The sequence below is a fragment of the Apodemus sylvaticus genome, chromosome 4 (genome assembly GCF_947179515.1).
Source record: "Apodemus sylvaticus chromosome 4, mApoSyl1.1, whole genome shotgun sequence".
Taxonomy (NCBI): domain Eukaryota; kingdom Metazoa; phylum Chordata; class Mammalia; order Rodentia; family Muridae; genus Apodemus; species Apodemus sylvaticus.
Window position 1 is genome coordinate 6621989 of NC_067475.1, and position 27732 is coordinate 6649720.

General features: G+C 43.1%; 3 protein-coding genes and 3 non-coding genes across 7 annotated transcripts in view; all 6 read left to right on the forward strand.

The window, feature by feature from the left end:
* Positions 1–260: 260 nt before the first annotated feature.
* On the forward strand, positions 261–3266 carry LOC127682475 (uncharacterized). Its single transcript, XM_052178819.1, has 2 exons — positions 261–1053; positions 3259–3266. Exons 1-2 carry the CDS (start codon positions 261–263, stop codon positions 3264–3266), a joined length of 801 nt encoding a protein of 266 aa, XP_052034779.1.
* Positions 3267–6289: 3023 nt separating this feature from the next.
* Rabggtb (Rab geranylgeranyltransferase subunit beta) lies at positions 6290–12449 on the forward strand. 2 transcript variants are annotated; one of them, XM_052178868.1, is made up of 9 exons: positions 6290–6375; positions 7219–7326; positions 8382–8579; positions 8950–9055; positions 9742–9794; positions 9881–9991; positions 10447–10572; positions 11548–11697; positions 11993–12449. In XM_052178868.1, exons 1-9 carry the CDS (start codon positions 6373–6375, stop codon positions 12131–12133), a joined length of 996 nt encoding a protein of 331 aa, XP_052034828.1. In that variant the 5' UTR covers positions 6290–6372; the 3' UTR covers positions 12134–12449. The 2 variants fall into 2 exon arrangements, with proteins under 2 accessions (XP_052034828.1, XP_052034829.1); XM_052178869.1 differs by lacking the exon at positions 6290–6375 and adding an exon at positions 6440–6697.
* On the forward strand, positions 7047–7126 carry LOC127683868 (small nucleolar RNA SNORD45). Its single transcript, XR_007977655.1, has one exon. It is a non-coding gene; the product is annotated as a small nucleolar RNA SNORD45 (small nucleolar RNA).
* On the forward strand, positions 7582–7662 carry LOC127683867 (small nucleolar RNA SNORD45). Its single transcript, XR_007977654.1, has one exon. It is a non-coding gene; the product is annotated as a small nucleolar RNA SNORD45 (small nucleolar RNA).
* Positions 8664–8734, forward strand: LOC127683869 (small nucleolar RNA SNORD45). The gene has a single exon (XR_007977656.1). It is a non-coding gene; the product is annotated as a small nucleolar RNA SNORD45 (small nucleolar RNA).
* Positions 12450–13870: 1421 nt separating the features above from the next.
* Msh4 (mutS homolog 4) overlaps positions 13871–27732 on the forward strand; it is a 56339-nt gene continuing 42477 nt past the window's right edge. Inside the window, exons 1-4 of the mRNA XM_052178820.1 lie at positions 13871–14036; positions 17222–17404; positions 20979–21136; positions 21489–21599. Of these exons, the coding sequence (XP_052034780.1) occupies positions 13871–14036; positions 17222–17404; positions 20979–21136; positions 21489–21599 (618 nt within the window). The remainder of the gene's footprint in view (positions 14037–17221; positions 17405–20978; positions 21137–21488; positions 21600–27732) is intronic.

The following is a 27732-nucleotide window of genomic DNA, read 5'->3' on the forward strand; positions in this document are numbered from 1 at the left end:
ACTCTAACAAAGCCACAGCTTCAGATGACCCCTGCCCTCAGCTTTAATAAGTGGAAGGGCTAGGGGCTCTGGAAAACATGTTACCTCCATGTCCATTCTGTCTCATAAAGGACACACCTCAGGAACACACCACATACCTGGAATCCCAGCACTGCTGAAGCAGAAAGATTTAGAGCCTGAGGCAAACCTGTGTGACACAGCAAGACCTCTGGGGAGGAAGTGTGCTGCAAAGATAACTGAGCAGTTAAAGAGCACCTGCCATGCTTGAGAAAGCAGAGCCCACTGTGGCCCCCCACGCCTCCTGCAGCCCCGACTCCAGGCCCACTGTGGCCCACGCCTGCCTGCAGCCCCGACTCCAGGCCCACTGTGGCCCACGCCTGCCTGCAGCCCCGACTCCAGGCCCACTGTGGCCCACGCCTGCCTGCAGCCCCGACTCCAGGCCCACTGTGGCCCCCCACGCCTGCCTGCAGCCCCGACTCCAGGCCCACTGTGGCCCCCCACGCCTCCTGCAGCCCCCACTCCAGGCCCACTGTGGCCCCCCACGCCTGCCTGCAGCCCCGACTCCAGGCCCACTGTGGCCCCCCACGCCTCCTGCAGCCCCCACTCCAGGCCCACTGTGGCCCCCCACGCCTGCCTGCAGCCCCGACTCCAGGCCCACTGTGGCCCCCCACGCCTCCTGCAGCCCCGACTCCAGGCCCACTGTGGCCCACGCCTGCCTGCAGCCCCGACTCCAGGCCCACTGTGGCCCCCCACGCCTCCTGCAGCCCCCACTCCAGGCCCACTGTGGCCCCCCACGCCTGCCTGCAGCCCCGACTCCAGGCCCACTGTGGCCCCCCACGCCTCCTGCAGCCCCCACTCCAGGCCCACTGTGGCCCCCCACGCCTGCCTGCAGCCCCGACTCCAGGCCCACTGTGGCCCCCCACGCCTCCTGCAGCCCCCACTCCAGGCCCACTGTGGCCCCCCACGCCTGCCTGCAGCCCCGACTCCAGGCCCACTGTGGCCCACGCCTGCCTGCAGCCCCGACTCCAGGCCCACTGTGGCCCATGCCTGCCTGTAACTCCAGCTTCAGGGGACCAACCCTCTTTTGACCTCTGAGCACCAGGTATGTTTACAGTACACATACACAGATGTGAGGTAAAACATTTGTGCACTTAAGATAGAAATAAATCTTTAAAAAAAGGTAAATGTCTTAAATTGCCATTAAGGCCAGTGCATAACTTAGTGGTAGTGTCTGTGCTCTGCATGTTTAAGTCTTGATTTTAATAACTAGCACACATCTTATCTATTAGCATTACATATCTTAGCTTGAGTTGTCATATTAAAATACCTTGGAATGTATGGTGTATCAAAAACAGAAATGTACTTCCCCTGGTGCTGTAAGCTGTAATTCCAAGATCAGACTTTGGGCTGCTGTCTCATTGTAGTGTCCTCTTTAGGCGGAAAGGACCAGGCAGGTGTTGGCCTTGTTGGAGAGGGCACTCGCTGCATCCATCAGGGCCTCCCCTCAGGACAATCAGCTCCCAGAGGTTCTACCTCCAACAAGCATGATGGGGTTAGATTTAAATGTCTTGATTTATGGACAGACTCAAGTATGCAATTTATAAAATGTTCTGTGTGAAACGATACCAGAAAGCCATTAAAAGGGTTACCAAATTGTTTGCTTGGATTTGTTGTTGTTTTGGTTTGGTTTGGTTTGTTCTTTTTTACTTTTTGAGACAAGGTCTCCCTATGTGACCCTGGATGGCCTGGAACTCACTAAGTGGGCTATACTGGCCACAAACTCAGACATACACCAGCCTGATTCCTAAGTGCTACAATTAAAGGTGTGCACCACTTCAGTTGGCTTGACTTTTGGATGTTTAAAGATCTGAACTATTAATTTCTGTAAGAACATTTCCCCCCTTAAAAATATAGCTTCTTCAGACAAGTAGTTGTTTTCCTGAGACAGGTTCTTACTATGTAACCCAGACAACCCTCTTGTGAGCTAGGATAGTATGCAGGTACCACACACTTGGCTTAGAAGCTAACATTGACAGCTCTGCAAATTAAAGACAGGCCTTTCTTTAATGGATGTACTTACTTCCCTCTACAAATTAATAAGTCCTAGTAATCTGTTCTAAAGTGGGGAAACACTTCATCAGTGTGCAATGAGAGCTTGTCTTAATTAGAGTTTCCATTGCTGTGAAGAGACATGACCAAGGCAACTCTTATAAAAGAAGACATTTAATTGGGGCTGGCTTACAGTTTCAGAGATTCAGTCCATTATCATCATGGCAGGAAGTATGGCATCCCACTGTAGACATGGTGCTGGAGAAGGAGCCAAGAGTTCTACATCTGGATCCGAAGATGGTCAGGAGGGCACTGGTCAAAAATCAACCTCTAAGATGTCAGACCTGTGGGGATGTGCCTCCTGGTGCACCTAAAATTTTTGACTTATTAGGACTCACAGATATACAAAAACAACTAACCAAATCCAATAGGCATCTCATGCCTAAGAGACAACTGATTTCTGTAGCTAGCCCACCGTCCAATGGATCATCAACAGTCCTAATCATTGCTGCTCCAGACAAGGGTTAAAGTATGCGGCATGGCTGAACCTGAATGGTGGTGAGGGGAAGAGTGCTTGTCATCTGAAGCTTCCCTGGAGACCCATGACATCTGGCCTAAGGAGGCCTCCAGGTACTGATCTATTACAATGCCTTGATGGTGAGTCTATCCAGGGCTGCTAAGCATGTGCTCCCAGACTGATGAAATATCCTGTTCAAAAAACATGATAAGCACAGAATGAATATGCCAACAATTATACTGAGGGAGAGCTGAGTCAGAAGCAAGAGGACTAGCTGCTCTTCCAGAGGACCTGAGTTCAATTTCCGGCACCAGCATGGTGGCTCACAGTTGTCTACGACTCCAGGCCCAGTGGATCTGACACACTCTTCTGGTCTCTGTGGGTACTGCATGCACACAATATATGGACATACATTCAGGCAAACACTAATATGCATAAAAATTAAGTAAAATTTAAAAATAAATTACTCTTAAGTAAACTAGCTAATTCCCAAAGTTGTTTTTATTCCTCATAAATGACAGACTTTTTTTTCTTTCTTTTTTTGAGGCAGCATTTCATGTAGCAGATTACCCCCAACTGGCTATGTAATCCAGGATAACCTTAAACCCCGATCTTCCTGCCCATCCAAGCCTTCCAAGCACTGGGACAGCACTGTGTTTTTAAATTTTTAAAATGTCTTTCTATTCCTGTAGTGGTTTGAACGTGCTTGGCCCATGAGCGGTGTTACTATTAGGAGGTGTGACCTTGTTGGAGGAAGTGGGTCACTGTGGTGGTGGCCTCTGAGGGCTCCCTATGCTCAAGCTTTTCCCAGCGTGGAAGAGTCAGTCTCCTGGGTGCACTCAGATCAAGATACAGAGCTCTCAGCTCCTTCTGCAGTACCACACCTGCCCAGATGCTGCCATGTTCCCACCTTGGTGATAATGGACTGAATCTCTGAACCCGTAAGCCAGCCCCAACTAAATGTTGTCCCTTATAAGCATTGCCTTGGTCATGGTGTATCTTCACAGCAATGGAAACCCTAATTAATACAATTCCATCTTTTAAAGTATTAACAGAGTTAGAATTCTACTTTTCTCTTTTTTTCTTTTTTCTTTTCTTTTTTCTTTTGTTTTTTTGGGTTTTTTTTGTTTTTTTTTTTTTTTTTTTTGTTGTTGTTGTTGGTTTTTTTTTTTTGGATTTTTTTTTTTTTTTTTGAGACAAGAGTTTCTCTGTATAGCCCTGGCTGTCCTGGAACTCACTCTGTAGACCAGGCTAGCCTCGAACTCAGAAATCCACCTGCCTCTGCCTCCCAGAGTGCTGGGATTACGGGCATGTGCCACCACCACCCGGCAGAATTCTACTTTTTTAACTGCATCTTACCTCTTACACTAGATAAGACTTCATTCATGGGCTGGTGAAAAGGATTAGTGGGTAGAGCCCTTTTCACTGTGCCTGGCAACCTGAGTTCAATAGCTGATCCCATGTGGTAGAAGGAGAGAAGAGACTCATTCAAGATGTCCTCAGACTTCCACAAGTGCACTATAGCATGCAATGTGCATATGTACACCACAAAATAAATAAATGTCAAAGAGAAAGATTGGATGGTCTGGTGAGATGGCTCCATTCATAAAGTTCTTGCTGCAGAGTTATGAGGATGTAAGTGGATCCTTAGTTCCCACAAAAAAGTATGGTTTAGCCGTGTGCCTGTAATCCCAGAGTTAGGGAGGCAGAGAAAGCTATATCCCTGGTTCTTGTTGACATCACATCTAGTCCAGCCAAATCCATGAGGTGTAGGTTTAGTGAGAGACTCAGTCACAAAATAAGGTAGAAAGATTGAGAAGACACCCAACATTGATTTCTGCATACATATACATGTGTGCAGACACAAATGTATTTACACACAAAAAGTTTTGAGTTAATCAGGGTTCTTAAGAGGAGCTGAATATATAGGAATGAATTACACAGCTGTGTATAATTCCAGGTCAGGGGACTTTACCTCCTCTCTGACCTCTTCAGGCACTCCCCAACACACACACACACACAAAGGCAAAAACTGCCAATACTAAATAAGAATAAAGAGATCTTTTAAAATGTTAATAACAATAAATGTTTCCCTCTTTTATTTTTGGGACCAGAGTCACACTATGTAGCCCAAGCTAGTCTCGGACTTACTAAACAGCCTAGGCTGGCATCAAAATTGTGATCCTCCTGCCCCAGCTTTCCAGGTGCTGGCATTATAGGCACTTTCTACCACTTACAAAGTGGCGCTTCTCGGGGTATAGAAAGTAGACATCCATGAAACAGTAACAATGCAATGTGTGCCCTACTGATCGTTTTTAAAATTCTCTAAGTCACATTTTAAAAAGTGAAAATAGATTACATTAATTTTAAAATATATTTAAGCCACTGTATCTAAAATATCACTTCAGTCAACAATACTGCTCTACTTTGTTCTTTGACTATTTTAGGCATGTGTATAATGCATTCTGATTATACTTATCTCCCTCCCACACATCAGCTTCTTTTCCTTCTTACAACCCCCATTCTTACATTCATGCCCTTATTTTGTGACTCACTGAGTTTAACTGGGGCTGTCTGAGTGACCATGGGGTTGGAGAAGTCCACCGATGCCTGGTCAGCTTACCAGCAGGCAAGCATCTGAAGATAATGACTCCCCCTTTCCAGTATGTGTCTGTACCCATTAGATCAGCAGAGAGGGTTGTCAGGGTCATTTGTGTGCAAGCACAGTGCAGGTAAACACAGTGGCTCTGAGTTCAAGGCTGCAGTGGCTGTCGTACCTGGAAGATGGCTTCTCTGCCTTTTCCAAGTATTTTCTCTTATATTCTTTTTGCGTCCTTCTTCTATGAAAGTCACTAAGCTTTTAGAGGTCATCTCTCAATTTACCAGAGTTGTATTCTCCGGGAGAACCTAAGTATTCCCTATCGTTCATTGTAGAGAAAGGCTTATCTGAATAGGGCAGGACGTAGCATTAGTATATGGATATTAGCATAGATATTCAGAAGGCTGTCAACAAACAAACTTTAAAATGAGCAACAAAACATGCAATTTGCATTTTACGACTACAGAGCTCTCCAGTTTAGACTGGCCACATCCAAATCCCTCACGTGGCTGTGATCCGACATCTTGGCTTTTGAGAGACAGATGAACTTATAAACCAGTTTTATTGTAGCTATAGTTCCAGCATTTTCAGTTGTGAGTTCAAGGTCCTAGACTTTAAAAAAGGTTAAAATGAGGCTAAACCGCACTAATTTACTAGTAAAGAGTGGAAAAATTAGCCTTATTTTAGTGGTTTCTGGGATCAAACCCAAGCAAGTATTTTCACATGGTATTTTTCAAGGATCTTTCCATAGCAGCATATGTAGTGCTTTTTGATTAGCTGGGTAACAGACGCTAGAACTGATCAATCTTTGTGGGGGGTGGGAGGAACTAGAGCTTAGGAGGGCTTCCAAGTGCCTACACAGACGATGGTTTGGACCACTGATCCTCCTGCCTCCACTTTCCTAGTGCACTAGCACTCCGCATTTATAGGCAGTGGGTGAAATCAATCCCCAGACTCCTTAAATGCTAGGAAAGCTATTTACAAAATGAGAGACATGGGGTCCTCCGGGCAAACGCGTAGCCACCTGTTTTGTGACCTCGGAGTCCTTCAGGCAGGCGTGGGACCAGCTAAAGCGTGACCGCGGGGTCCTTCGGGCAGAGCGTGGCCGGCTAGGTAGGGCGTGGGCGGCCGAGAGGGCGCGTGTGCGCATGCGCGCGGGCCCTGACTCCCCGTGCTTCCGCGCGCTTCAGTCTTTCGGCGACCGGACATGGTGAGAGAACCATCTCTGCCGTGCGCGGAGGCTGGGGAGGCCTGGGAGGCCTGGGCGGTGGGTCTAGCTGCGCGGGGAGCGGGCGGGCCTGCAAGGCTAGCATTCTCCTTGTGAGGCCCAGCCTGGCCTGGAGCTCTCAGCAATGCCCCTGCCTCGGCCTCCTGAGGCTGGACTTGGACGACTTCTTGAGCTATGGCTCAGCGTTTTCTGCAGTGCTCGAGGCTTGTGATCCTCCCAGCGGCCCGTGGGCGAGCCTCTGGATTGGGCCGCCTGATTTATTTTCTCTTCACATAGAGCACTTGTGCATGCCCGTCTTTTCAAGGTTACATGGTCGTTTACGAATATTGTTTCAAAGTTAAATATTTTAGCTGGGATGGAAGAAAGTCGGCCATGGCCCATGCTTGAAGGCCGGATCCCCACAGGGAGATCCAGACCAGAAAGGGCTTCATAGCTGAGACTCTTAAGTAAAATAGAAAAATAACTTATTTTGGCAATCGCTTTGACCTACTTAATGGGTAATTTAAGATGGAAAGGTGGAATTTGGAGTTTATGGGGCTGATTATTGAGTAAAGGGGATAACATTTGAGGACTGTTGAAAGGTGCTCTGAAATTTGTTAAGAAAGAATGTATTGCATTTGTTCGGCATTACACAAGATGTGCGGCAAAATTCGGGTCAGTGATGAGCTGGCATGTATTCTGAATCTAAAGTTGATTAATAACCACTTTAGCTCTAGAATTACTCTGAGACCTGAATAAAAACTGCTGTGATCTGGTCATGGTGGTCAGGATGGTGAAAGGAAACCATGAAAGTACTGATGAGTTCTTTTTTCCCCCCCTCGGAAGGGCACACAGCAGAAAGACGTTACTATCAAGTCAGACGCGCCTGACACCCTGTTGCTGGAGAAGCATGCCGATTATATTGCCTCCTATGGGTCAAAGAAAGATGATTACGTGCGTATGATTTTCTGTTGAAAGGTTTCTAATACTAACAGCAAGTTAATACATTATTATAATACTAATTGACAGGCCTGTTGCTGAAAGCAGGTAATAGCTGCAGAGGCCTGATTTAAAGTCCATTATGATAGACGTACTTTGTATATTAGAGGGAGGTATTTGGTGGCATCAACCATATGTACTAGTATATAAAAGGTATAAGTATAGGGTTGCAGGCAGAAGGCTTCTGTCTGTCTGGGGTATAACCTTGAAGGTCAATGATGTGTTGGCATGTATTATCTGAATTTGCTGATGTGTCCTAACACTTTAGCTCTAGAATTACGCTGAGACCTTGAAAAGGTTTTACCTAAACTTAATAGTAGCAGGAATGTTGCCACAAACCTGTGATGTCAGGAGCAAGGGGCAGAGCAGGATGGCTGAGTTTGAGAAAGCCTGAGCTGTGGGGAGACCCTCTCCAAAGAGGAATCACTCGAGCAAAAAGTATTTTCCATGCAGCGCCTCGCTTATATTGGCAGACATGTGACATTTGGCTGTCTCCAGTTAGACTCTATAGGACTAAATGCCTGGTCTCCCCGTCAACTGTCCACCTACCCCTTCGCTCTTTGGGTTTGGTTTGGCAGCACTGATGAGGCCTTCACCTGAAGGAATGCTTGTGAAGGAATGCTTGTGAAGGAATGCTTGATTTGGTTTCCATCTCTAGCACCATTTATCTTAAAGTATTCATCAGCTTCATTTGTAATATGCAATAATTGGTGCTTGGTAACCTGTAGGAATGAATATTGCTGGCCTTTGCTTAATTAACCTGAGGTTGGCCTTGGGAGACTCAAAGTATCAGTTCTTAATCTTCCTGACGGTGCCACCCTTTCATGACAGTTCTGCATGTTGTGGCGAGCCCCAACCATAAGATAACTTTGTTGCTACTTCATAACTAATTTTGCAGCTATGAATCATATGTTGGGCCCAAAGGGTTGAGACCCACTGCTCTAAAACCTTAAAGTTGTAGAGGTGGGTTATGTAAAGTCAGAGTGACAAATTTAAGACGCTTCTCCTAGGAATACTGCATGTCCGAATACTTGAGAATGAGCGGCGTCTATTGGGGCCTGACAGTGATGGACCTCATGGGACAGCTTCATCGCATGAACAGAGAAGAAATACTCATGTTTATCAAGTCGTGCCAACATGAGTGTGGGGGAGTGAGTGCTAGCATTGGGCACGATCCCCATCTTCTGTACACGCTCAGTGCTGTCCAGGTAAGCCCTTGTGAAACCTTGACACTTGCTGTGACACCCTAAAGGGTACTTACTACATTCCTATAGAGTGAAGTCTGTCCCACAGGTCAGTGATGTCATGGCATGTATTAGCTGAAGGCTAACCTGATGCAAGTTACAAATGGCACTGAGACCGTGGAGGGTAAACTTCATCTGTATGTTACTGAAACTTAGCCCAGTTTAAATTTGGTTTCAGTGAAGACCCAGAGGACAGTTGAAGCCTACTGTTTCTGACAGCGAATATATAAGTGTGATAAAATGAGCAACAGCCTATGTGTTTGAGAAGTTTATAATAACTAAGGGGTGACTTAGAAGAGATCTAGAACAAATCTGTGCGACACTTGTCTTTCAGATTCTTACTCTGTATGATAGTATTCATGTTATCAACGTAGATAAAGTTGTGGCCTATGTTCAGAGTCTACAGAAAGAAGATGGTTCCTTTGCTGGAGACATTTGGGGTAAGACCAGTTTTCAGTTTTTTAGTCAGCTATTCCTACTCAGAACACCTTTCGTTTTGCTGTAGTAATCATAAAGATTTCAAGTTGTTCCATCTTTTCAGGTCCCACTAAGCAGTTGGTCTAACTGGAATAAAATGGCCTGCTGGAAGTCCCAGCATGCCCTGTGCTGGTTTGTCAGCACACCACACTAAAAGATAAGGTAGGTTCAAGTTTTATCCCCAATATTCAGTAGTTTTGAAGAGCTAACCTCCCTGAAGGTAAAGGACCTGAGGAGGTCTTTAAACGTTTGTCAGATTAGTAAATATTGAGTTGGGAGATGGAAAATTTTTTTATTTGATTAATGTATCTGTTTGGGGTGGAATAAAATGCAGTCCTGAGACCAGCTGCTTTGTGGGATGTGAACCTTTTTATAAAGTAGGGTATTAATTGTGTTACTAAATTACTGACCTGAATTTTTTGGTGGGGCATATAATGCTTCCATTTTGTAGGTTCCTTTCTTTTCTGGGCCCTTGTAAGCTACTTAAAACAGCTATTTATATTTGCCTAGCTGGTTTCCTTAGAAGTTTGAGGGACTGCCTCCTAGTGAGCATATATAGTCTTGGCTTTGGGAGATTTAAAGGTTACAGGTTGTTCTGTTCTTAGGTAACTTGGTAGCATTCACATGTCTGCCTTGCCTTGCCTTTTAGGAGAAATTGATACAAGATTCTCATTTTGTGCAGTGGCAACCTTGGCCCTCTTGGTAAGCATCCAGTGTTGTGTTAAAGGGCGGGATTAAATGCTGAGTGCTAGGTGGTTGTAATATATAGGCTCTGTTTCTCTTCATAGGGCAAGCTTGATGCTATTAATGTGGAAAAGGCAATCGAGTTTGTTTTGTCCTGTATGAACTTTGATGGTGGATTTGGGTGCAGACCGGGCTCTGAATCCCACGCTGGACAGGTAATTTTGCATTTAGAAGTTTACAGGGGTTTTGTGTTGTGAATGGTCACACCTCCCTGAGTTTTCTGTATATGCTGGCCTACACAATTTCATCCTAGGTAAACACCCAGTGTTCCATATTGGCATTTGTCTGTTCGTGTGGGGGTCTACATTCGGTACTGCTGATTGACCTTGAGGTTTACTATGTAGCCCAGACTGTCCTCAATGCTTGCCCCATGCTGGGATTAGAGGCACGAGCCTGACTATTCATACAAATGAACTGTCCTGACCCAGTGTGTCCAACTGAGCACAAGTTCCTGCTTGTGCCAGAGAACACTAAATTCTAAGTATAGCATTTTGTTGTCGCATTGAACTTAATACAACCTGAGATAACAAAGATGGAGCTTTAGTGATTTTGGTGGTATCTGTTGTTTACTATTAAACTATACCTGTGTACTTTATGTCTGTAATTTTAGATCTATTGTTGCACAGGATTCCTGGCCATAACTAGTCAGTTGCATCAAGTGAACTCCGACTTACTTGGGTGGTGGCTTTGTGAACGGCAGTTGCCTTCAGGCGGACTCAATGGAAGACCAGAGAAGGTATTATCTGTAGTGGCTCTTTATGCTATAGCTTGGGTTCATGGCTTTTCTTGCATAGTTTTAAGATCTCTTGAAAGAACTTTGGGTCTCATTGACTCTGAATTCTTTTCTGCTTTGGGACATACATGTACAGATGATATATTTCTACCACAACATGCTCAAAAGCAGTACTGGGGTTGGGAGTGGCCCAACTTTTAGTGTAACTGCACTACCTGGGAGGCACAGGCAAGAAATCTAGTTTGAAGCTAGCCTACCCTATTTAGGGGACCTAGGCAATAAAAATGGATAGTAAACATTTAATGTTGCTAGTCTGAGCTCCAGATCTATAGTTTCTATGTGGAGTTTGCTTTGTGAGAGGGCAGAGAGTATTAGCATGTGCTAATTTTATTTGTGAATGATGAGATCCGTATTTAAGCTAGTAACTGAACTGTTGGGCTGAAACTTAGAAACTAGGATATATCTTCATGTGCCCATTAATCACTCTTGTTGAGTAAGCCAAGATTGTTTAAGCTGATAGATCTGTAGGGACTGAGGCTTTTGTGATCTCTTAGCAGGTAAGTGTCTACCTGGACAGTACTAGTGGAAAATGGTTTGCCTATCTATGGTCTGCCTAGAACATCGTGGGTTTCACCTGTGACCTCAGCTGTACACCAAGGAGGATGTTATTTAACTTATTTATGAAGTAAATGGTTGGCTAACTAGAGTACTGAAGTGGCCTGAGAATCAATACACAGGAGGGGGTCTCCCCTTGCCCCAGTCATTTCTGGGTTTTCTGTTACCATCCTGTATGTACATGGTTGAAGTTGTTCTAAGATGTAGCAGTTGTGCTGCCTCTGGCTCCTTATGTATCCACTATGCCAACCCTTGTTCACTGCTCCACTGTTGGAACACGAGATTAGACATTTTAAAAAGTCTGTCAAATCTGAGATACCATGGTGAAGCAGGCAGCTGTCTTACTGGCTTATTCCCTTCCAGTTACCAGATGTGTGCTATTCCTGGTGGGTGTTGGCCTCCCTAAAGATAATTGGGAGACTTCATTGGATTGACAGAGAAAAGCTTCGAAGTTTCATCTTGGCCTGTCAAGATGAGGAGACAGGAGGATTCGCAGACAGGCCAGGAGATATGGTAAGTACAATTCTGTCTGGCTCTACAGTTTTTCATTGTTAGTTGACTTTCATACTTACAGGAATTTCTAATGTACTAAAAATACAGTGCCTTGTAAGAGTCCAAAGGTTGCTTTGGATGGTTTTTAAAATGCATAACAAAGGCTAAAGCTGGTAGAAATTTCTTGCAGTGACACTTGTTTATGAGGTCTAGTATTAGAAATACTAATCTTCTGAAAACTTTTAAAGAGGTATTCAAAATAAACTTCACTGTGGTCGGACGATTGATCATTTGACGTGTTTATGAATTTCCACAGGTGGATCCGTTTCATACCTTGTTCGGCATTGCTGGATTATCACTTCTGGGGGAAGAGCAGATTAAGCCCGTTAGCCCTGTCTTTTGCATGCCCGAAGAAGTGCTTCAGAGGGTGAATGTCCAGCCTGAACTAGTGAGCTAGTCAGAACAAAAAGATGCTTTAGTGTGCAATGTGAATTGCTCTTGTATTTTAAGTGTTTATCAAACCTAGAAGTGACTTAATATTTTGTATATCATATGTTAATGGTAAATTATATACGTATTGTAAAATAAATATGTTGTATTTAGATCTTTAGTCTTCTGAGTACAGTTTTTGTCAACACTGTTTAGAGCTAGTATTTAACTGATGCCTCCCTGTGTCCTATTGTCCTGTAACAATGATGGGAAATGATTTCTGTTAATAAAAATGATAAAAGTGAGTGAAACTCATGATTTAAATAAAAGATGTACAAAATTGAGTGACTGGTGTGCGTGTATATAGCTTTTTATTTATTTATAGTTTATCACCTATATGCCTGAACACTTAATAGGTGGGGCTGAGAGTATATTTTTCAGAGAACTCCAGTCTCTTGCTTTTGGTTTGGATTTCTCAGGCATGCAGCAGAATCCTGAAAGTTACTCCAAAGAACTTGTCTAATACATAATGACTTTAGGTGGAGTTGTTTCTTGAAGGGGGCGGAGGGATGTATGAGGGTTTGAATGTGGTTACTCTGGGTCCATCACAGGTTAAGTTTGGACTCAAGTATGTTGCTGCTCCTGGGTCAGTTACCAGAGCGATCTTTTGAGGACCTCTTCCCCTCAACATTTAAGGGGGAAAAAAGTCACTCTTCCCTGAGAAAGTTCTATATTGCACTGGAACTCAACATCTTTAATAGGGATCTCCAAGTGTGTTTTTACGATGTCTTAATTGTTGCTTAAACATTGCAATCACGTTGAGGTTACACATACCTAATATAGTCTACATGTCTTTAGTGTTATACTTCTGCAAATATAAGAGCTGCTGTGACCAGCAACTCTGGAAACTTAGGACTTGTTTAGAGTTTGAAAGGTTTAGTCCATTATGATGGCAGGCAGATGCTTCTTGACTACACCTACTTAAGCTGGTTACCTCCCTAAGCGTTCAAATACATGCATGAATCTGCAGGGGCCATTGCAGCTACCACACTACATAGTGGTTTGCATGGACTAGTGTGAATGCACTATTAGCTGGAGAACATCCATCCTCAGTTCTGTCACCTTAAGTTTTGTGTTGATTGTAAAGATCTTCCCAAGGGTTACATGCAAGGCTGTAGTTTGTTTTTACCCAATGTGTAAATCTGCAATACTAGAAATAGGATGGTTGAGAAATGCTGATTTTAACTGTCCGTGTGGTCTCACCCGTGTCTCTGGTCAGTGCTGTGCCACGTGTACAACTGTGAAGACTTTAATACTTAGACATTGGGTACTAGGCACATGCTCTTGTACTAAAAACCAGGGTCAAGTGTACTGGATGTAACTGTGGGCCGTGTTAAGAATGCAATGTCCTGTGCTCAGTTCTCAGAAAGGCCCCCTCCTTCAAAAAGAACTATTGACAACCCAAGTTGTTAGTGGGCTTTAAATTGTTGAGCCTGATACCTAAGGAGTGAGGAGGCTTTCAGGCTCCAGAATCACGTGATAGGGGCAAAATGACACAACCCTGGAAGCAAAGGTAAGAAACTAGCTGTTCTCGCTCAAACTATGTGTCAGCGCATGCCCAGTGTGCATCACGTGCTGCTTGCGCCTGCGCGCTTACAGCACTGCGCATGCGCCCAGCCTCCCGCCTTTTCAGTGGCGCGGCCTCCGGCCTTGGAGTGCTCGAAGCCACGCGCACAGAACCTCGGGTATCCGAAAGACCAGAGAGATGCTGAGGCAGGAGGCTGCTTCGCTCTCGAGTTCCCCACACTGGACGCCATCGCGGAGGGAGGCCCCGTGCGGGCGGACCCTGGCCTCCGCGTCCAGGCTGAGCACGGAAGGCGCCTTGGCCGACAAGAGCAGCAGCAGCAGTCCCGCGCCGCCATCCGCGCCAGGCAAGGCCCAGGGTCACCTGCCAGGGCTGGCGCTGGGTAGTAGAGCGCGCCCTGCTGGAGAATGCAAGCTGACTGGGGTTCCATAGTTACTCATGCTGGGGGTGGTTTGTGCCTTTAAACCCAACACCACCGACTAGGCTAGCCTGGGCTACACAATTTCAAACCCATCAAAACGCGGGAGAAAGTCTTGACTCTGCACAACAGTTTCCTTAAGACGTTAAGGTTAGCCCAACTAGTAGTCCCAGGTAAAGCCTTAACCTCTTGATTTGTTTTAAGGCAGGTTCCCTATGGCTCAGGCTGCCCTGAAGCTCATTAGTAGGAAATCCTGGCCACCTTAGTAGGAAATCCTGGCAATTAGGAAATCGAGCAACCCTCCTGCCTCTTGAGTACTGGGTTATACCACCAGGCCCGGCCTTTAATTTTTCTCCTAAAAAAAATAGTTAATCTCCCCCCTCCATGAATATGAGTGGGCAGGGGATGGGTGTAGCGGTCAAAGGACGACTTTCTGGAGAAAGCGCTACCTCCACCAAGAGGGCTCTGGGAATCCAACTAAGGTCTGAGTCAGGCTTGGTAGGTAATGCCTCTCTATTTGAGTCATCTTGTTGGCCCCTGCTTCTTAAAATATATGGTGAATGGGAGATTGTAAGTTTTCTAATACTGGAGAGCTGAGCTTTGGCTGACAGATTTTATTCTTTAGGCTCTAGAATGGAGTGATAATAGGTTAAAGTGAACATCTCATCTAACTCAGATGCTTAGCATCAAAAATAAGTCCTTCTGGGGCCAAATAGATGGCTCATCTATTAAGGAAGTAGCTGCTCTTTCAGAGCTTGAGTGTTCTAGCTCCCAGCTCCCACATGGAGACTGACTGCTGTCTGTAACTCTGATGCCGGAGCCTCTGCTGCCCTCTTCTGGCCTCTGTGGTGCACAGACATGCATGCTAGCAAAACACCCATACACTTAGGTGAAAAAGTCTTTCCGGATGAGTTCAGTTCATTATGAGCACAGGGTTGGTTGTTTGGGTGGGTTTTATGATGACGAGTTTGCTGAATGTCGTGAGTGAAAAAATAGTTACATTGCGAAGTCTTCTATGTTTAATATTAGGTAAAAAGCACTTGAGAGAACAAAGCTTACCACAAGGTAAGAAAAAGAGTTACCACGAGGATGACCTATCTGACAGTTCTGAAGTGGAAACTGGAGCATGGGCCAGAGCATCGTACAGACAGGCCCACTGATTTTGCATGTAGACATGGGAACTATGCCTGTGTGGTACATGATCTTGAGTATTTAATGAGTGTGTGCTGTTTTCTACAAGATGAAGATCAGGAGTCTCCCTCTTGCTCTCTCCCTTGTCCTTTTGAGGCAGACTCTGGCAGGCAGGCAGGCCCTGGGCCCTACTGTTAGATGGGTAACAGGCTTGGATCTGGCCTGTGCCTCATGGCTCTACAGCAAGCACTCTTAACCACTGAACCACATCTCTGACATCTAACTTTTTAAGTTTTCTTAGGGTTGAGGCCTCTATATGCAACTCTTGCTGTCCTGGAACTGGCTATGTAGACCAGACTGCCCTCAAACTCACAAATGCGTATTTTATGTTTGTTGTTTTGGTGCTTCTTTTGTTTTTTGTTTTTCCAAGACAGAGTTTTTCTGTATCCTGGAACTCCGAGATCCACCTGCCTCTGCCTCCTCAGTGCTGGGATTAAAGGTGTAAGGAACCGAGTCCAGCTACTTCTAAGTTTTTAGAGGGTTGAGAAAGATTTAAAAGACATTATTTCTTGGCATATCTAATTCAAATTCCACTATGTAGAAATTATTTTGAAAAAAATACAGCCATGTTCATTGATTTATACTCTAGAGAAGCTGAACCCCTGCTGTACTGCCAGAGTTGAGCACCTGACTACAACTGGAATCTTGAGTGAAGGGTGAAGGGAAAGTCTAAAAGTTGTCAGGAGGTGGGTGTCAGCGGGAACGGGGTGAACAGATGAGGCCGGGGAGAATAAGATGTCCATGTAGTAGTGAAGCCTAAAAGTGTGGGGCTCTGTAGGCCAACACGCAAGAGGAAGGCAGAGGGAAAGGACTTGGTGCAGGAAGCTGTGGAGTGTGAGGAGGGCTCAGACATGTGACGTCGAAGGGTGTGGAAAAGCCCTGGTTCTTCATTTGCTTGTTTGGCTTTTTGGAACTTCTGTGTTACCAGACACTGTGCTAGGCTATTTATGTACACTGCGTGAAATGTTATGACATGACTGTGAAATAGGTAACATGTTGGTAAGCAACTATCTGAAACAGTGCGGAGGCTGAAGCTGAGGCTGAGGCTTCATAATACCATTTACGTAGGAGGAGATGTTCAGGTGGGGAGGTGATGAGGGAAAAGACGGGAAACTGCAGCATAAGCTACACCTGGTGATGGAAAGGGCCCAACTCAGAGACCCGAGAGCCATATCAGAATAGCTCTTTAATAAATTAGTTTATTTAGAAGCAAAATCCCATGTGTCTCAGGCTGGCCTCAGCTCACTCTGTAGGTGAGGGTAACCTTGAACTTGTGAACCCCTTTCCTGCATCACTCAAGTACTGAGAGTACAAATGAGTATAGCACACCTGGTTTATGATGCTGGGGATGAAACCCAGAGCCTCATCTATCCCAGCAAGCACCTATCTCCTAAACTAGCCCCAGACTACATAAGTAGATGTTGGCCATGATCATCAAACCAGGTGTGGTGACATGTGCCTGTAATTCCAGCACTCAGGAGGCTGGGGAAAGAGAATCATAAATTGGAGGCAAGTCTGGGCTACATAGTGAGCTCAGCTCCAGCCTGAGATTCATAGTAAGATTTGCCTGAAAAATAACAAACACAGATTATCACTAATTAAAAAAAACATAAGAGTATAAGGGGAACCCTTTGGGACAAGGAAGGGGTCAGTGGGAGGGGTTAAGGAAGGATAATAATGGAGGTCGGATATGATCAAGATGCAATATATACAAATATGAAAAATGTCAGAATGGAACCAAGTATAATAATTCAGACTAACATGGTTATTATGAACAGAATTGCCAATAGTCATTTAAGTTATAATTTTTTAATTAACCAGATTAAATTCTATGGAACGTAGTTATGATGTAAATTTTAGGAATTAACATATAATTCCTTAATGCTAATCATTAAGAATTAATCATAAATTTTCAAATTTAGGTTCATCGTTTGGAAACAAAAGATCTTATGCTACGCATAAAGTTGCATCCAATTTTCCTGTTGGTACAAGCTCATCTTCTGCACGAGATACCACTTACCCACATAACTTTAGAACTCCGTTATCTGCTGGAAATCCCCAGAGATCAGGACATAAAAGTTGGTCACCACAAGTAGGATATTCAGGTAAAACTCGTGAAAGATTAACCCTGATGATCTTTTGAAATGTTTTAGAGTTTCGTAAATTATAAATTGAGTGGTTAACTCATTTGAGGTTCTTCTGTTACTGATAGAGAGGACTGAAAGGTGCATATATCACTGATGCCTATGCACCTCAGGGCAGGCTAGCCTTGCTATGTACTTTCTGCAAGAGACATTGACCCCTGTGCACCTCAAGGCAGGCTCGCTGACTATGAGTTTTCCATCCTTGTTTGTTAATAAATGCAACCTTGTGTTGTTTGAGCCAATCTTACCCAAAGGGACGAATCTCTCTTATGTGATACTTAAGTGGAAAACGTGACCCTAATAGTACTCTTTGAGGGTTTTTCTAGTACTGAATTTTAAACTAAATGTACTCAATGTTGTTGAGGGATCAGTGAGTGCATATTTTGTGTGCACCAATTTCCTAAGACATATATAAGATTATGTCTTAGCTACATGATGTGTAAATATTGCCTGACATTTCCTTGAAGGTAAGAATATCTGTTCACCCTAGATACTAAAAACAAACCAAAGAAACGACCCCACCCAAGTCTAGCTTGGGAACCCCTGCCCCTGAGATTTGGGGCAGGATCATGGGTAACTCAGAGCAGCTGCTTCTCAGAACAACTCCCCCAGCCATGTGGTGAGAGCAGAGTTCCTCAAGTTGCCTGCCCGACCTCAGACAGCTGCACCTCACCTTTCTTCCTCCTGAAGAAGAAATCGCTCCTGCTTATGCTACCCGAGAAGAAATGGAGTCTCCCAAAGAGAATGCTTCATTCAGAGGAAACACCTACATAACATGTGCATTCATTTTAAGATGCTATTTTGTGTTGTTTTTTATGATCTTTGAGACAGGGCCTTTCTGTGTAGACTTGGCTGTCCTGGAATTCATTACATAGATGAGGCTGGACTTGAACTCAAAGATTCTCCTGCCTCTGCCTCCTGAGTACTGGGTTAAAGGTACAAACCCTCATCATGCCCATCCTATTTCTTTTAAAAGTAAGTTGTGATCTATAATGGCATCTCAGGGGAGATATATTGCATATATGATAGTAGTACCATCACTGTAATAATGGAGGTGAATATTCTTCTTGCCTAGTGTTGTCATTCTATGTTTTAAGAATATTTACATGTGTTTACATAGCAAACACCCAGTCACCATCTCAGTTGTGTCACCTGCTGGGGGTCAACTCTTTCACTCACATTCAACCACAAGAGTCTTAGGATCTTTATGGTTATTGTACTTTTAGAAATTATACTATAAATATATATGTATGTGTATATTTTTATATATAGTGTTTTATATACATACATATATACATACATATTTGTTTTGTATTCATTTATTCCATTCATTTTTCTGGGGCTCCTACAACAAATACTACAAACATTTACTTTCTTATCTGAGGGCTCTCTGCTTGTTTCAGTCTTAGCCAATTTTTTCTAGTCTCTTCCTATAGTCTCTGTGTGTCCTAAACTTCTCACGTTTGTAGCCAGTCGCAATGGACTAAGGGCACTCAAATGGCTCCATTAATACTACCTACCACTGTAAAGGGCAGATGTGTTTTTCAGATCCAGGTAAATGAGGCCACGTTCTTAGTTGCTGGGGATTAGAACTGCTGCATAGGAACCCTGAGGACACAGAGAAGCCCTAGAGCCCGTACCACACTCACCATTCCTGGTGGTCTTGCTTCTGCATTGCTATCAGATCACGGCTGTGTGTGTGGCCATCACCCTGAGGGCTGTTGGCATCTCTCCAGCCACCATTTCCAGAACCTCACATACCTTCTTACCTCTGCATCTCTGCCATCCTAACCATTTGTACGTACACTTGAAGTTTTATAATGCTAGTCATTCATTTTTATTCATTTATTTTTCAGTCATTCATAGTATTACTACTGCTGAGTATTAAACCCAAGTTCTTACACATGGTAGGCACTCTCTACCACTGAGCTAATCTCTCAGTCTTCTTGGAAATAAATTGAGTAAAGAGAAGTATGCATTTGATAGAGTTTTGTAACAGTTAAATGTGTGTCAGTAAATAAGATGTCCTTGACACACGATAAGCATTGCGTGAATGTTGGCGCCCATAGCTGTACTGACAGTTGCACAGTGCATTTGTTTGCTGTTTGTAGACAGCTCTGGAGTTAGACATTATACTTCTCACTTTAGAGTTACTTATTATGATATCATTTTAGCACTTGTAGAGTAAGGTGAACAATATATATATAATACCCAATTCAAAATTACCTTGACTTTATTTTGATAAAATTCAAAACAAAAGTAAGGTGATGATGGCACATGCGTTTGGTTCTAGCACTTGGAAGGCAGAGGCAGGTGGATCTCTGAGTTTGAGGCCAACCTGGTCTACAGAGCAAATTCCAGGATAGCCAGGGTTACGCAGACAAACCCTATGTCAAAAAACAAAACCAAACAAAAAACCCAACAACAAACAAATTTCAAAATAAAACACTATACCTTTATCATCTATGTGTAAAATTAAGGCTTGGCGTGGGACCTCAGCCCAGGAATTAGAAACCTGTAGCCAGATATATGGACCTCTGTGTTTGCTAAGACTCCATTACTGGCAGACAGCAGTTGGTTGCTGGGTATTTTGATGCTAATTCCACTCCTCAGAGGGGCTGCAGATGAGGAGTTGCCTTGTGAACCTTCTCTCCACCTTAACTTTTCAAATAAAGGCTTGAGCAAGAGGAAGGGGGAGAGCTGAGAGTCTAGGGGAGGAGCGGCGGTGGGGGGGGGGGAGGGAGGAGCTACAGGAGAGGAATGGAGAGGCAGCAGAGAGAGAAGCTGGGAGCCTGGAGAAACCGCAAGTTATATGGGGTAATATAGATGGAAATAGAGTAGTGTAGAGGCAGATCTGCCCAATCTAGACTTGTAGCTTGTTTTGTTAACTGAGTTAAGCTTTCTTCTATGGGGGAATTGGGTTGGAAACAAAGTGGCAGTTGGTAGTGTATGCCTGTAATAGCAGCACTTCTTGAGGCAGAGAGGCAGGAAGATTGCTACAAGTGGGAGACCAGCTTGATCTCCTTAGCAAGTTCTGGGTAGCCAGAGATACACATCCTATCTCAAAGTTAAAGCAAACGAAAAATCCTTAATGTGAAGTTAAGCTTTGACCCAGCACTGAGCTTTAAACATTTTATTTGTTTTGGAAAATGAAGTTTTTATTTTTACAAATAGACGTTCCCTTTGGATGTTATTAACTAGACAAAATACCTACCTTATAAGAGCTGCACAAGGTCAAGGCAGCAAGATGAGACCACTCCTGAAGACAGTACTAATGGGACTCAGGAAACTGAGAAGAGGATGTGACCGTGGAAGGAGAAATGGCGTGGGAGTTGGGTGTTCATGGAGTGAGACAAGGGCACGACACGTGCGTCTGCGTCTGAGCCGGACACATTGTGTGCATGTATGGATGACATTATTAAAGAATAAACAAAAGACATAAAAGCCACTAGACTTAGGACTCTGAGGTCTTCCATGAAGGAACTATAGGCAGTCATTAACATTCATATGTGTTCTTTATGCTGACTGTCTCCAGCCGCATCCTCTGCGGTGTCTGCTCATGCCCCATCAATCATTGTAGCAGTGGTGGAAGGAAGAGGGCTGGCCAGAGGCGAGATAGGCATGGCGAGCATCGACTTAAAAAGCCCACAGATTATGTTGTCACAGTTTGCAGACAACACAACATATGCAAAGGTAAGCTTTTTTTACAACTTGTAAATCTGAAATAATTCTAGACCCACACAAAGACAAAAACAAAAAAAAATTCTTTAATCTTGTGTTAGGAATAAATATTTGAAAAACTGAGATTAATTTTGAATTTAAACTGCTAGAAACCAATGAGTAAAACATGACCTATCTTTCTGGTATTTTAAATTTGTACCTAGGTATAGATGTTTAGTATATTATCATTTAAAATGTATTTTGACTGAAACATTAAATTCAGACTTTGGGCTTTATCCGTGCACTTTAACAGTTTACTTTTTAGAATATAAAATTACTTTGGAAACCACTTACATTTAGAAAATGATTATTTTAACAATTTCAGGTGATCACTAAACTCCAAGTTTTATCACCTTTGGAAATAATAATGTCAAATACTGCTTGTATTGTGGGAAATTCAACCAAGTTGTTTACTCTGATCACAGAAAATTTTAAGGTAAGAGATTTTCATTCTGGTAACATTCAAAATGTATTTATTTAGAATACATGTTATAATATTACAAAAAAGAAATTGTTTGACTAAGGTCCTAAGGTAGTCAATTAATGCAAACTATAGTCTAAAATATTATTTAAAAAAATCATAAAAATGAGTCAGGGTACTCATGATTTGTCACCAGTGTTTTACTTTAATAAAGCACAAAAGAAAACTATATTGGGTAGCTAAGAGGGGTTCTAGTTCTATTTTTTTCTGCTGTGACCCAACACTCTGACCAAAAAGCAACTTAGCGGAAGACAGGGTTTATTTTAACAATTGCAAGGTACAGTCCATGTGTGGCGGCATGCATCTTTAATCCCAGGGTAGCAGAGGTAGGTAGATGCCTGACCTCTAGCCCACCCTGGTCTACATAGTGAGTTCTGTGACAGCCGGGGCTATGTGGGGTGGTCCATTATTGCAGGGATATGAAGGCAGGAGTTTAAGCAGGGAGTTGCATTACATTTACAGGTAAGAGTGGAGTGGAGTGGACTCAGGCTGCCTGCTTGCTTGTTTTCCTCCGACTTTCTCCTGCCTTATGAGTTCAGGATCCCCTACCTAGGCAGTGGCATCACTCATGATGGGCTTGGATTTCTCATTAATTAGCAGTCAAGACAGTCGCCCTGTGGACCGACCCAATAAAGACAATTCTTCAATGGAACTCTCTTCCCAGAAGATTCTAAGTTGGGGCAAGTTGGTATTTCACATCAGCCATCACAGGTTTTTCAGACTATACAAGGGACACACCCAGACCCTTACAGAAAGCCCTATTTCTTTTTTTTTCCCCCCGATATATTTTTTATTTACATTTCAAATGATTTCCCCTTTTCTAGACCCCCACTCCCCGAAAGTCCCATCAGTCCCCTTCCTTCCCCCTGTTTTCCCACCCAACCCTTCCCACTTCCCTGTTCTGGTTTTGCCCTATACTGAAAGCCCTATTTCTTTGAAAGTGATGACTGCTGTTAGGCCAGCCAAAACTGAAATTCTCCTGGTCTTAGGGGGGTGGCAGCTTTTTGCAAGTGCTTTTTCCTCTACACAATTTCATCTATGTGGGGGAATTATTTTAACTTACTCCAGTTTACACTCCTCCTCAGCCTGCCAATGTATCTCCCTCTTTGGGACTGTGACAGGACAACCCTGAGGACAACTCAGTCAGAGCCTCTAAGGTGTGGTTTGCCTCTTCCTTGGCTCATCTGTCTTGTCAAATGGTGGTTGTGCTTCCAAACAGCTGGCAGCATTGCAGGTGGAATAATCCCTAAAGGTGCAAATTATTGTCCAAATGCACATTATTCTGTTGCATTTGCAGACTTCCTAAGCTAAGGCTTCCGGTCGGCTGGGCTCTCTTGTTCACCGAGCACCTGCAGTCACATACGTTTCCTGGAGCTCTTAAAGCTCCCACATGGCTCAGCTGGTGTCAAATGTTGTTGTTGCTGCCGTTGTTGTTGTTGTTGTTGTTGTTGTTGTTCTGAGACAGGATCTCACTATGTAACCTGGTGGGCCTGGATCTGGCTTTGTGTTCCATGTTTGCCTCAAATCTAGACATCTGCCAGGCTCTGCCTGCTCTGGGATTAAAGGCACATGCAGTGACACCCAACGTGCTGTTTTGATTAGGCCTTGTAGGCCTTGGCTGTAAATAGCAGAAATCCAACTTTAGTTTAGTCAAGAATGAGCATTTTAGACTTCATAGCTCCTGTGGTCAAAAATAAGGCAGACTATAGTACACGTTAAGGACAGTCTCTCAATCAGTAAAACACTGTTAGTGTTAAGGCCCACGTAAGACATTAAGGCCTACATGGAATATTAAGGCCTAGGTAAGTTACTTGGCTAGCCTGCCATTATAAGAAAACCTTTTCATATGTTTTTATTGTTAGTAGGAAATTTTTTAATGCCAAGATTGTTTATATATTTTGTTATGTTTTGTGTCCTTAAACACCAGTTATGATAAAAGCCAATAGAACTGTTTTGTATAGTGTCTTAGTTAGGGTTTTACTGCTGTGAAAGACACCGTGACCAAGGCAACTCTTTTTTTTTTTTTATTCGCTATATTTTTTATTTACATTTCAAATGATTTCCCTTTTTCTGACTCCCCACTCCCTGAAAGTCCCATAAGCCCTCTTCCCTCCCCCTATTCCTCCATCCAACCCGTCCCACTTCCCTGTTCTGGTATTCCCCTATACTGCTGCACTGAGTCTTTCCAGAACCAGGGACCAACCCTCTGTTCTTCTTGGACATCATTTGATGTGTGGATTATGTCTTGGGTATTCCACATTTCTAGGCTAATGTCCACTTATCAGTGAGTGCATACCATGATTGATCTTTTGAGACTGGGTTGCCTCACTTAGTATGATATTCTCCAGATCCATCCATTTGTCTAAGAATTTCATGAATTCATTGTTTCTGATGGCTGAATAGTACTCCATTGAGTAAATATGCCACATTTTTTGTATCCATTCCTCTGTTGAGGGACACCTGAATTCTTTCCAACTTCTGGCTATTACAAACAGGGCTGCTATGAACATAGTGGAACATGTGTCCTTATTGCATGCCGGGGAATCCTCTGGGTATATGCCCAGGAGTGGTATAGCAGGGTCCTCCGGAAGTGTCATGCCCAGATTTCTGAGGAACTGCCAGACTGATTTCCAAAGTGGTTGTACCATCTTGCAATCCCACCAGCAGTGGAGGAATGTTCCTTTTTCTCCACATCCTCGTCAAAACCTGCTGTCTCCTAAGTTTTTGACCTTAGCCATTCTGACTGGTGTGAGGTGAAATCTCAGGGTTGTTTTGATTTGCACTTCCCTAATGACTAATGATGCTGAACATTTCTTAAGGTGCTTCTCAGCCATCCAAAATTCTTCATGTGAAAAGTCTTTGTACCCCACTTTTTAATAGGGTTATTTGGTTCTCTGGGGTCTACCTTCTTGAGTTCTTTGTATATATTAGATATTAGCCTTCTGTCAGATTTAGGGTTGGTGAAGATCCTTTCCCAATCTGTTGGTTAATGTTTTCTCCTTTTGACAGTGTCCTTTGCCTTACAGAAACTTTGTAATTTTATGAGATCTCATTTGTCAATTCTTGATCTTAGATAGTTAGCTATTGGTGTTCTGTTCAGGAACTTTTCCCCTGTGCCATGTCCTCAAGGGTCTTCCCCAGTTTCTTTTCTATTAGTTTCAGTGTGTCAGGTTTTACATGGAGGTCCTTGATCCACTTGGAGTTGAGTTTAGTACAAGGAGATAAGAATGGATAAATTCGCATTCTTCTGCATGCCGACCTCCAATTGAACCAGCACCATTTGTTGAAAAGGCTTTCTTTTTTCCACTGGATGTTTTCAGCTCCTTTGTCGAAGATCAAGTGACCATAGGTGTGTGGGTTCATTTCTGGGTCTTCAATCCTATTCCATTTATCCACTTGCCTGTCATTGTACCAATACCATGCAGTTTTTATCACTATTGCTCTGTAGTAATGTCTGAGGTCTGGGATACTGATTCCCCCAGAAATTCTTTTACTGTTGAGAATAGTTTTAGCTATCCTGGGTTTTTTCTTATTCCAGATGAATTTGAGAATTGCTCTTTCTAACTCTATGAAGAACTGAGTTGGGATTTTGATGGGGATTGCGTTGAATCTGTAGATTGCTTTTGGTAAGATGGCCATTTTAACTATATTAATCCTGCCAATCCATGAGCATGGAAGATTTTTTTTCATTTTCTGAGGTCTTCTTCAATTTCCTTCTTCAGAAATCTGAAGTTTTTGTCGTATAGGTCTTTCACTTGTTTGGTTAGAGTCACCCCAAGATACTTTATGGTGTTTGTGGCTATTGTGAAGGGTGTAATTTCCCTAATTTCTTTCTCAGTCTGCTTATCCTTTGAGTATAGAAAGGCTACTGATTTGCTTGAGTTGATATTGTAACCAGCCACTTTACTGAAGTTGTTTATCAGCTGTAGGAGTTCTCTGGTAGAGTTTTTTGGGTCACTTAAGTATACTATCATATCATCTGCAAATAGTGATAATTTGACTTCTTCCTTTCCAATTTGTATCCCTTTGACCTCCTTATGTTGTCTAATTTCTCTAGCTAGGACTTCAAGAACTATATTGAAAAGATATGGAGAGAGGGGGCAGCCTTGTCTAGTCCCTGATTTTTGTAGGATTGCTTCAAGTTTCTCTCCATTTAGCTTGATATTGGCTACCAGTTTGCTGTATATTGCTTTTACTATGTTTAGATATGAGCCTTGAATTCCTGTTCTTTCCAAGACTTTTAGCATGAAAGGATGCTGAATTTTGTCAAATGCTTTTTCAGCATTTAATGAAATGATCATGTGGTTTTTTTCTTTGAGTTTATTGATGTAGTGGATAGCATTGACGGATTTCCTTATATTGAACCATCCCTGCATCCCTGGGATGAAGCCTACTTGATCATGGTGGGTGATCGTTTTGATGTGTTCTTGGATTCGGTGGGCAAGAATTTTATTGAGTATTTTTGCATCGATATTCATAGGGGATATTGGCCTGAAATTCTCTTTCTTTGTTGGATCTTTGTGTGGTTTTGGTATCAGTGTAATTGTGGCTTCATAGAATGAGTTGGGTAGTGTTCCTTCTGTTTCTATCTGGTGGAATAGTTTGAAGAGTATTGGTGTTAGGTCTTCTTTGAAGGTCTGATAGAATTCCACACTAAAACCATCTGGTCCTGTGCTTTTTTTTGGTTGGAAGGCTTTCTATGACCCCTTCTATTTCTTTAGGGGTTATGGGTCTGTTTAGATGATCTATTTGACCCTGATTTAATTTTGGTATTTGGTATCTGTCTAAGAAATTGTCCATTTCTTCCAGATTCTCCAGTTGTGTTGAGTACAGGCTTTTGTAGTAGGATCGGGTGATTTTTTGAATTTCCCCAGTTTCTGTTGTTATATCACCCTTTTTCTTTCTAATTTTGTTAATTTGGATACTGTCTTTGTGCCCTTTGGTTAGTCTGGCTAAGGGTTTATCTATCTTGTTGATTTTTTTCAAAGAACCAGTTCCTGGTTTTGTTGATTCTTTGTATGGTTCTCTTAGTTTCTACTTGATTGATTTCAGCCCTGAGTTTGATGATTTCCTGTCTTCTTCTCTTCCTGGGTGAATTAGCTTCTTTTTGTTCCAGGGCTTTCAGTTATGCCGTTAAGCTTCTAGTGTATGCTCTCTCTAATTTCTTTCTTTCTTTCTTTTTATTTTTTTAAATTTTTTTTTTGGATTTGTTTTTTTTTAAGACAGGGTTTCTCTGTATAGCCCTGGCTGTCCTGGAACTCACTCTGTAGCCCAAGCTGGCCTCGAACTCAGAAATCCGCCTGCCTTTGCCTCCCAGAGTGCTGGGATTACAGGCATGCGCCACCACTGCCCCGCCCTCTCTCCAATTTCTTTTTGGAGGCACTCAAAGCTATGAGTTTTCCTGTTAACACTGCTTTCATTGTGTCCCATAAATTTGGGTATGTTGTGCCTTCATTTTCATTAAATTCCAAAGTCTTTGATTTATTTCTTTATTTCTTCCTTGACCAAGGTATCATTGAGTAGAGTATTGTTCAGTTTCCATGTGTATGTGGGCTTTCTGTTGTTTTTGTTGTTGTTAAAGACCACTTTTACTCCATAGTGATCTGATAGGAGGCACGGGGTTATTTCAATCTTCTTATATTTGTTGAGGTCTGTCTTGTGACCAACTATATGATCAGTTTTGGGGAAGGTACCATGAGGTGCTGAGAAAAAGGTATATTCTTTTGCTTTAGGGTGAAATGTTCTATATATATCTGTTAAATCCAATTGGTCCAAAGCTTCAAGTTAGTTTCACTGTCTCCCTGTTGAGTTTCTGTTTTCCTGATCAGTCCATTGAGGAGAGTGGGGTGTTGAACTCACCCACAATTATTGTGTTAGGTGCAATGTGTGCTTTAAGGTTTAGTAAAGTTTCTTTTATGAATGAGAGTACCCTTGCATTTGGAGCATAGATGTTCAGGATTAAGAGTTCTTCTTGGTGGATTTTTCCTTTGACCAGCAAGAAGTGTCCTTCCATGTCTCTTTTGATGACATGAGGTTGAAAGTCAATTTTATCTGATATTAGAATGGCAACTCCGGCTTGTTTCCTGAG

What these genes read in the sequence shown, in the direction of transcription:
- LOC127682475 (XM_052178819.1), top strand. Translation starts at nt 261, where the DNA reads ATGCTTGAGAAAGCAGAGCCCACTGTGGCCCCCCACGCCTCCTGCAGC.
- Rabggtb (XM_052178868.1), top strand. An exon ending in ACACGCTCAGTGCTGTCCAG is followed by an intron (nt 8,580 to 8,949) that starts GTAAGCCCTTGT and finishes CTTGTCTTTCAG; the next exon opens with ATTCTTACTCTGTATGATAG. An exon ending in TCAATGGAAGACCAGAGAAG is followed by an intron (nt 10,573 to 11,547) that starts GTATTATCTGTA and finishes ATTCCCTTCCAG; the next exon opens with TTACCAGATGTGTGCTATTC.